This window comes from Podarcis vaucheri (genome assembly GCF_965113315.1).
Source record: "Podarcis vaucheri genome assembly, chromosome: 15".
Taxonomy (NCBI): Eukaryota; Metazoa; Chordata; class Lepidosauria; order Squamata; family Lacertidae; genus Podarcis; species Podarcis vaucheri.
The window spans coordinates 32755632-32765500 of NC_138753.1; the positions used below are offsets into that span (position 1 = coordinate 32755632).

Below are 9869 nucleotides of genomic sequence, written 5' to 3' on the forward strand. Positions count from 1 at the left end.
ATTCTCCTTTCTAATTTCTGGCAATTAATATTCTTGCTGCCATTGTAGTATAGCATATAAAAATATTCTCTCTTTTTCATTTGGAATATTTGAATCTAAAATGCCTAAGAGGAAGGTTTCTGGTTTCTTTATGAAAGTTTTCTTAAACAATTTTTTCAATTCTTCAAATATAATATCCCAAAAATTCTTAATTTTTTTGCAACCCCACCACATATGAAACAGTGTCCCTTCTGCCTGTTTACACCTCCAGCACATATTAGATCTTTTTTTATAAATTTTGGGTAGTTTGCTGGGAGTTATATACCACCTGTAAAACATCTTCAAAAGATTTTCCTTTAGTGTATAACAGGCCATAAATTTCCATTCTTTATTCCATAATCTTTCCCATGCCAATAGTTGGATATTTTTACCAAAATCTTTCTCCCACTTAATTATTACTTCTTTCACCTCTTCATCTTTCACTTCCCACTCTAGAAGAAGCCTATACTCTCTCGATATTCTTAAAAAAAGATAAAAAAATTGTCAGTATTATTTGACTCTACCTGTTTTCCACCAGGAGCCTTTAGCAAATAACTCAGATTCTAGTTTAGAGCATACCATCAGTAACATGTCTCTAAGTCAGTGTGTTTGCTGTCTTTCTGACATATGTGCTTACACATACATACACCTGTGAATGACAAAGGCCAAAATATTTATCCATGAAGAATCTTTCTATCTTGGCTCTAGGCTGGAATGTCAGCCTAATTCTAAACTTGGGGTTTAATCTTGTGTGTAAAACTGTTTGCTAATATATGCATTTTTGGGCATGTTGCTTGGCTGGAGAACTTCATTGCAAAATTCAGAGACATGCAAGTTTCAAAGGCAGTGTTGACTCTCATACTGTACTGTGCATGGGGAATGTAAATCAGATTTGCCTTTAAATGTGAATTAAATAAAATTTCTACCCCCTCCCTACCTGTGAGGTGCAGAAACTGTAAACCACACTCGGTGCTTGGGAATGTGGGGAGTGCATATTCAGCTATTAAATGTAGCTCTTCTTCACTGGTATATAAACAACCATTGGCTGGCAATACAGGCTTCAGAAGCTAGATTTTCCTCCATTTCTGTGGTTTAGAGGAAACTCCCCTACCATACCTGCTGCAGTGCTCTTAATAGTCGCTTGCAGCTGATGCAATTTCCTTTTTTGAAAATGAAAATAAAAGTGTTCGTTTTTTAACCTTTCCTCCAATTTACTTCTCAATGCAAAAGAGCATTTGCAGAGCTGAAATGAAGCACGCTGCCTTTTCTATAGGTTCCAGGTTCTTCTCCTTGCTAGAAAAGTACAGGTTTCACCACATTCCTTTTTCTCCCCCTCAGACTAATCCCTCTGTAAATAATGGTCCTGGAAGACAGCACGGCCACCACTCAAAGCTCTAGGTCAGAGCAGCCTACTTGTGTCATTTGGGGTAAGAAGTTTTGCTTCTCCGTGCGCACAAAGAAGCCTTTGCTCAACGGCTGGTGAGGGTTTTCTGAGATTTCCTTTATTTCGCACAGGATGCCGGCTAGATGGTAAGAACCCGAGCTACACATTTGATATTCCAGAAGAGGAGGCATATGAGCAGCAGCTGTCCCTGAGGACAGTAAGTAACTTGCTAGCCTTGTTGGTGAATGATATTTAACAGGTGGCTGGCCATGGTATGTAGCATTTGGTTCACATCTGGTGTTTGAGAATGTTTGACTTTGGGTGTATATAGAGCAGGTAAGCAGGTGGCGCTGTGAGTTAAACCACAGAGCCTAGGACTTGCCGATCAGAAGGTTGGTAGTTCGAATCCCCGCGACGGGGTGAGCTCCCATTGCTCGGTCCCTGCTCCTGCCCAACCTAGCAGTTCGAAATCACGAAGTGCAAGTAGATAAATAGGTACCGCTCTGGCGAGAAGGTAAACGGCATTTCTGTGCGCTGCTCTGGTTCGCCAGCAGCGGCTTAGTCATGCTGGCCACATGACTCGGAAGCTGTACACCGGTTCCCTCAGCCAATAAAGCGAGATGAGCGCCACAACCCCAGAGTCAGTCACGACTGGACCCAATAGTCAGGGGTCCTTTACCTTTAGAGCAGGTAAGGGGGGGGGAAGCCTCTTCAGCCTGAAGGTCACATCCCTTTGTGTGCAGCCTTTCATGGGTCACAGGGTAGAGGCAATAGTGGGTGGAGCTATGGACCTGACTCTTCCATTTGTTCAACACACTACATTCCAGAAAAGTCAGAGGTTTCTGCCCACACACCTGTCTTCATCTAGGCAAGCAAGAGGCATTGCATTCCCCCTACTCTTCGGTCCTCCCCAATATGAAGAATAAGAGACATGACAACCAATATTGGGGTGAAATCAGGCCACAGCTTCAATGACAACGGATGTAAGAGGTTTGGCATAGGCATTGGGTAGATCCCCACCAGAAATGATGGAGTCCCAGGGAGTAACTCCCCCACTGGATTGCACCTGGGGAGTGCTGTGGCCCCTCGCTCCCACCTGGGTATCCAGACAGAAGTATCTCCCCTGGATCCTTTTTAATGGGGTGCTACATTCCAGAAAAGTCAGAGGTGTCTACCCACACCCATGTCTCCATCTAAGCAAGCAAGAGGCATTCTTCTTCTTCAAGGATACATTCTGCATGAGGAAGGCACAGAGCAGGGCCAGTAAATGTGTGGCCTGCAGACAGCCTTGAGGGCCAAAGACACATTTGGCCCCCGAGGTTGCCTGTTCTTGGTACAGAGTACCTATCCCAATTTGGTTTCCTCCAGGAGTTATTGGACCACAACCCCTATCATCCCTGACCACTTGTGGCTCATAACTAGAGGACCACAGGTTCCTCACCCATGACCAAGCCAATACCCCATGTCCCTCCATCCAGCTTATTCTGCAAAGTTCAGTTTCTGCAGCCAAGTCAAACCAAAACGAACTGTAATGTTACATGACCTCTGTTCACATGTGCCTCATATCTCGCGTGCCAGGGCATGGTTGAGTTCAGTGTCTGGAGGGCCACAGGTTCCCTATATTTGGCCTAGGCCTTGAAGTGGTGGGGAACTTCACATTGCAGTGGGAAAGAGATAACCCAGTTCAGTATCTCACTTTGCTTGTTTCTTATTTGCAGCCCATTTGATGGCAAGAATCTGATTGCAGTCTACATTATAGCTAAAATAAAAACACTGTACTTGGGGTTGGCTCATGGGGGAACTATAATGGCGTTATGCCAAAGATACAAGACTACTTTCAGAAATGGTGGTCTTATTACAATTTCTTTGAGGTCTTGATGGCTTTGAATTCTGCCAAAAGGTCTGCCTAGGGGAAAATGCAAGGGATGAACTCAATATGGTGGAGATCTTGCCCCCCAAAGATAGCAAGCCATCTACTGCAGTGCATATAGCAACCTTGAAACTTTCTGTGCTGCCAATGGTGAGTACTTCCTTTGCCATTTATTTATGCATTTTTTTAAAGAAGTGTGGATTACCTCTGCCAAAATAATTTCCAGCCAGCTCAAATGTATTACCTGAACCTCCCAAAAGATCTGACTGGGGAGGCCATCAACTAGAGGAGGACTGATCTAGCATAGATCACAATAGGTTTTGTGTTGCCAATCTAACAAAATGGAATAGCTGTTGATGTCATTGTTATGATATGTGTAGTGGTGAGTGTCTCAGAATATGAACTTTGTACCCTCCAGGTTTCCTTAATGGGACTTGACCTGGCTCTTCCTGTCACATTCAGGCTAAAATCAGGCTCTGGGCCAGTCTACCTTGCCGGGCAATATTTATCAGGTAACGTCTGCTGGGGCGGGGAATCCTTCTCAGCTCAAGGACTGAATTCCTTTCCAGGGCTCCCATGTCAAGGGTGGGCAAGGCCAGAGAGAAAAGTAAACATGACTCATGGGCTGGAGTTTGGTAAATGTATCGCAGGGGAGTGCAGAAATGCGTAGTCTGGTAAGACAGCTGGTTGAAAGAATAAATAAACTTAAGTTTATTAGTCATGGCAAAGAAAGCCATTCTGAGTATAGGTTTTACACGTGGCCAAGATAGAGCCAGAAACTAATGGTAGCCCATGCTAACTCATACTGACTAAACGGGAGAAGAATCCAGAAGGGAATAAAGCCAGAAAGGAAGGAACGAGTATTTACTAAGAGAGAAGAAATTGGTGAGGAGGAAGAACAGGCTGGCCCTCTGTCTGTCCCTCCTGACTGGTTCAGATAACTCATTGCAAGCATTGTTGCTTTAATCCCAACCTCTTGTCATAGGGACTGCATTCCAGCTATGCAAAAAATTGGAGGTTTCTACTCATGAATACACACCCTTCTCATTTTATTTAGCCAAGCAAGAGGCATTATCTTGCTTCAGGGCTGCAATTCCAGCCAGGCACCCTTTACACCCCCTCCTGTGGTCTAAAGCATGTGATTGTGAAGGGAAGATGCAAAGTTGATTTTGAGATGCACCAAGTACGCTGTCTGACAAAGGCTCTCCTGAAATCTATTTATCCTGTAATTTGGGGTGGATACATGCCTTGATAGTTGCTTATCCTGTATCCTGTTTCCCCATAGGCATCTGAATTTGAGTTTATGTATGTCATCCATGAGCCCAGGTGGGCTAAATCCTGCTGACAGGCTAGTGTTTCTCCCCTTGCAATCACACACCCCTTACCTCTTTATTGCTCTCTCATTCATGCCTGCATGTGTTTGGGCATATCAAAATACTGCTATTGCTTAAGTGCTGCCTGAAACCTGGTGCTTTCGAAAAAGCTGCTGCTTGCATTACCAGAATAATCATCACGAGTAACTCTTTCTCCCATATAACCCTGGGGATTGTAGTTTCAGGGTATCAAGTGTTCTATTTGCACCAGTCATTGTCCAGGATTTCCTGTGGCTATCATTTTAGATAAGGAAAACAGACATAAATTACATCTACAAAATTTAACGCGGCATCTAGGTTTGCCCACAGAGTCCAGCTGTCTAATAATAATAATAATAATAATAATAATAATAATAATAATTTATACCCCGCCCATCTGGCTGGGTTTCCCCAGCCACTCTGGGTGGCTTCCAACAAAATATTAAAATACAATAGTCTGTGAAACATTAAAAGCTTCCCTAAACAGGGCTGCCTTCAGATTTCTCCTAAAAGTCTGGTAGTTGTTTTTCTCTTTGACATCTGGTGGGGGGGCGTTCCACAGGGCGGGTGCCACTACCAAGAAGGCTCTCTGCCTGGTTCCCTGTAACTTGGCTTCTCGCAGCAAGGTAACTGCCAGAAGGCCCTTGGTGCTGGACCTCAGTGTCCGGGTGGATAGATGGGGGTGGAGACGCTCCTTCAGGTATACTGGACCGAGGCCGTTTAGGGCTTTAAAGGTCAGCACCAACACTTTGAATTGTGCTTGGAAACGTACTGGGTGTCAGCAGTAAACCTGGCCGTTTACCTGTGGCTTGATTAATCATGGTAAATTTTCATACACCACCTCCTACATGATCATGAGCCAACTCTCCTCTTGCAGTTGGTCCCCCTTTGGATGAGGATGAAGATCAGGAAGAGTCCTCTAATGAAGAAGAGGAGATGGAGGCTTCTTCCAAGGAAAACCTGTCAACAAAGACAGATGAAATGGAGGCTTCTCCTGTAAAACCTGTCAAAGCCCAATCTAGCAAGCAGGCAGGCACATCCAAGGAAGAGCCACCACAAGCTGTTCAGGAGGACTCTCTGGTAAGCCTACACTCATGTATTTAGAGAATCTTCACCTGATGTTATTTTCCATATGCTCTGGCTTTCGCCATGGTGTTCCACTGTGCCAGAAGCAAGTTAGTCATGGTGGCCACATGACCTGGAAAGCTGTCTATGGACAAACACTAGACTTAACCACCCTTGGGTCCTTTATTTTTTCCCTTTTTACCTATTCATGTAAATAATTTGTTTACCCCTTAACCCCAGTCATCTCTAAGCAGTGTACAAGAAATCTAAAGGTAAAAATCAGTTAAATCAAACTTCAGTTAAAATGTCTGCTGGAATTTGTTTTTAAAATTCCTTCAGTGGGCACTGGGAAAATAAAACACGACTGGTATAGAGAAGTTATTTCTCCACTTAGGTTTAGAGATCTCCCCCTTCCTAAAAATTGGTCATAGAAAGCTAGCCTCTATGACTATACTGAAGTATTTTAGAATTTATTTTTTCATATAGAGTAATGACGCTCCCTTGTTGCATTTCAGACTTGCAACACCCTTGGTCTAAACAGCCAGGCTAGATGAACATAAAACCTAGAAAATGTTTTGGGTGGGTTTGGCAGTGGCTAGAGCAGATCCAAGACTGTTGCCCCAAAGGTACTGCAGGATACAGAAGCATCACTCTAAGACTTCCTTCAGTGTTTGGAGTGACCCTCTCACTAAAAATATTGCCCTCCTTCTTTGCATCTTGATCTTCATGAAAGTGCCATTTAAACTTTCTTCTACAGGGGAGAAGAGGAAGCAGAGGGGGGAAGGCTGCAAACAAGGGACAACTGCGATTATAAGTTCTGATGGAAGGTAAGGTAGAAGTGGCATAAGAACATATACCGAGGTCAGAGCATTGGGCTATCTAGCCTAGCACTGACTGGCAGGAACTCTCCATGGTGCTGAACAGGAATCTTTCTTGGCCTGACCTGGAAATACTGGAGATTGAAGTTGGGACCTTATGCATGGTAAAGCAGAAGCTCCACCAGTGAGCTACAGCCCTCCCTCAATGTTTTTGACCTTCTTGATGATGGTTGAGAGAAGAAATAAATTCAAGATAAAATGCACAAACCCAGGGCTTGCTTTCCTACACAAGACAAGCTACAGTGTGGCTACAGGACTTCCCTAAGGTGGAGAGCAACACTTGTTAATACACAAGTGTCCCATTTCTCCTGGCCTTGTGGGAATATATTCCTGCTCCTATCTGGTCTTTGATGGTTGTATACATAAGAAGATCCTTTTGGTTCAGGCCAGTTGCCCATCTAGTCCAGCAACCATCTGTGACCAACCTGCAAGCAGGACCTAAGCAGAAGAGCACTCTCTCACCTTGTGGATTTCCAGCAGTTGGTATTCTAGAGCATTACTGATCCTAGGCATGGAGCAGAGCCATATTGGAGGGCAGAGCTATCAATTGCTACTTGCCATGATAGCTGTGCTCTGTCTCTGTGGTTGGGGGCAGAAAGGCTCCTGAGTACCATTTGCTGGAAACCACGGGAGGGGGACTGCTTTTGAGCTCAGCTTCCGCTTGCAGGTTTTCTATAGCTACCTGGTGTTGGCCACTGTTAGAACAGGATGCTGGACTAAATGAAATGGCAACGAGATCGCACTGGCCTATTTATTTTGAATGTTTTATGTGATGCCAATAAAGGTTTGATGATGTTGATGACTAGATGAGCCATTGGTCTACCTCAGCAGGCTCTTCATATATTCAGCTATAGGTTCTTTTTGCTCCAGATTCTTTTTGCTCTGTTGCAGTTGAGTGAAACCAAAAGAGTTTCAAGGAATGATTATTCAAAATAAAAAAATTCCTTCCAGTAGCACCTTAAAGACCAACTAAGTTAGTTCTTGGTATGAGCTTTCGTGTGCATGCACACTTCTTCAGATATCTGAAGAAGTGTGCATGCACACGAAAGCTCATACCAAGAACTAACTTAGTTGGTCTTTAAGGTGCTACTGGAAGGAATTTTTTTATTTTGACTATGGCAGACCAACACGGCTACCTATCTGTAAAAGGAATGATTATTGTTATTAATTATTAAATGTCTATACTGCTCTTCATCCAAGGATTGCAGGGTGGTTTGCAATATAAAAACATAAAAATGCATAAAACAACAACAACAACAACAACAACAACAACAACAACAACAACAACAACAACAACAAAAATACCACCATAGTTTGCTGAATTGACCAAAGGCCCACAAGAAGAGAAATGATGGGGCTCTTTGGTATCTTCTCAGGCAATTATGCAGCAGTTACAATCAATCAATGAATGAATCTGAATTGTGGTCAAAGATCAGACAGCAGCAACAGTCACAAATATAGGTGCTTTTCCCATGAAGAAGGAGCTGATTCTGGGAGACCCTCTGTTGTTTGGAACCTTGACGGATGCTTTAGGGACTTCCTCCCAGGCACAAGGAACAGTGTTTATCCCAGTATAGTTCACAAGGGTCTGTAGAGTATCCTCTATCCATAAATGCATGTGACCATGTTCTAGAAAATCCTAACACTTTCCTTTTCCTTTTTCCAGGAACCGAAAGAAGAGTTGGGTCTATTTAGCAGAGCTCAGAAGAAATAAAATGTGCATAATGTATTATTCCTGAGTCTGAATCCATCCTTTTTTCTTAATCTGACTGGAATTTAGGCAAGACTGACCCTCAGCCATGGCAATTCCTGTGGCAACTGAAAAGAACAGGTCCTACTAGGATGCTGGCTTTTAGCAAGCATTATTTATTTTTTCCTAACAGTGGTTGAAGTTTGGAAAAGGAGGACTGATGGTTCAGTCCCCTTTTAAGTAACAGGACAGCCAAAACATGAATAAGCTTTGTGACTTGCCTTTTTAGAGAAATATGGAAACACTTGCAGGAATACCAGGGGTGGCCTGTGACGTTTTGGTGCCTGAGGTTAAATGCCCCACAGCTGCAATGAGGGGGGGTCATGGGGTTGTACAAGGGCTTCTGCTTCAGGAATAAGCCCTTGCAGAGCCACGCCTGTGGGATGGGGAGAGATTTGACAAGGGCATCTCTTTGAGGAAAAGCCCTTTCGAAGCCTTGCTGCCAGGTGGGGGGCAGAGAGGCTTCAGATTCTGCAGGTCTTCCACTGGACCTCTTGCTGTGAGTAATGAGGAAGAGGCTGGAGGTGATCTGAGTTCACCAACTGGTTTCAGAATGGGAGTACAACAATAAAACAAGTGTATAAACTAATAACCATAAATACATTTTAATAATAATTTTATTATTTATACCCTATCCATCTGGCTGGGTTTCCCCAGCCATTCCGAGCAGCTTCCAACGTAAAAAAAAAAGTCAAACATTAAAAACTTCCTGCTAGAGGGCTGCCTTCAGATGTCTTCTAAAAGTTATATAGTTGTTTATCTCCTTGACATCTGATGGGAGGTTGTTCCACAGGGCGGGCGCCATTGCCCAGAAGATCCTCTAGTTTCCTGTAACTTCACTTCTCACAGTGAGGGAACTGCCAGAAGGCCCTTAGAGCTGGACCTCAGTGTCGGGGTTGAACGATGGGGGTGGAGATGCTCCTTCAGGTATAATGGGCCGAGGCCATTTAGGGCTTTAAAGGTCAGCACCAACATTTTGAATTGTGCTTTGGAACGTACTGGGAGCCAGTGCAGATTTATTTAGCACCGGTGTTATATGAACCCGGCTGCCACTCCCAGTCACCAGACCTCCTTAAAATGCATGAAATTAGGTAATGGTAAAGGGACCCCTGACCAATAGGTCCAGTCGTGGCCAACTCTGGGGTGCGGCTCTCATCTCGCTTTATTGGCTGAGGGAGCCAGCGTACAGCTTCTGGGCCATGTGGCCAGCATGACTAAGCCGCTTCTGGTGAACCAGAGCAGTGCACGGAAACGCCGTTTACCTTCCTGCCGGAGCGGTACCTATTTATCTACTTATACTTTGACGTGCTTTCGAACTGCTAGGTTAGCAGGAGCAGGGACCGAGCAACAGGAGGTCATCCCATCATGGGGATTCGAACCGCTGACCAACAAGTTTCTGATCAGCAAGTCCTAGGCTCTGTGGTTTAACCCACAGTGCCACCCGCATCCCAAAACGCATGAAATTGGCTGGTGATAAAAACAGCTTCAAACTGCGTGGCTTTCTCCAGTTTTCACCCTCTCTTGCCCAAGGTCTGGGCCAGGAGGTGCATCT

At 44.2% G+C, this 9869-nt stretch overlaps 1 protein-coding gene across 1 annotated transcript; it reads left to right on the forward strand.

The window, feature by feature from the left end:
* The first annotated feature begins 1356 nt into the window (after positions 1–1356).
* LOC309519562 (nucleoplasmin-like) lies at positions 1357–8294 on the forward strand. Its single transcript, XM_082200694.1, has 7 exons — positions 1357–1445; positions 1534–1619; positions 3303–3422; positions 3691–3784; positions 5502–5704; positions 6447–6516; positions 8234–8294. Exons 1-6 carry the CDS (start codon positions 1376–1378, stop codon positions 6501–6503), a joined length of 630 nt encoding a protein of 209 aa, XP_082056820.1. The 5' UTR covers positions 1357–1375; the 3' UTR covers positions 6504–6516; positions 8234–8294.
* Positions 8295–9869: the final 1575 nt, after the last annotated feature.

Excerpts from the sequence above, each read along its gene's own strand:
- LOC309519562 (XM_082200694.1), top strand. The coding sequence starts at position 1,376 with ATGGTCCTGGAAGACAGCACGGCCACCACTCAAAGCTCTAGGTCAGAG. Across the intron at positions 1,446-1,533 it reads GCCTACTTGTGTCATTTGGG|GATGCCGGCTAGATGGTAAG; the intron begins GTAAGAAGTTTT and ends TATTTCGCACAG. Across the intron at positions 5,705-6,446 it reads CTGTTCAGGAGGACTCTCTG|GGGAGAAGAGGAAGCAGAGG; the intron begins GTAAGCCTACAC and ends TTTCTTCTACAG.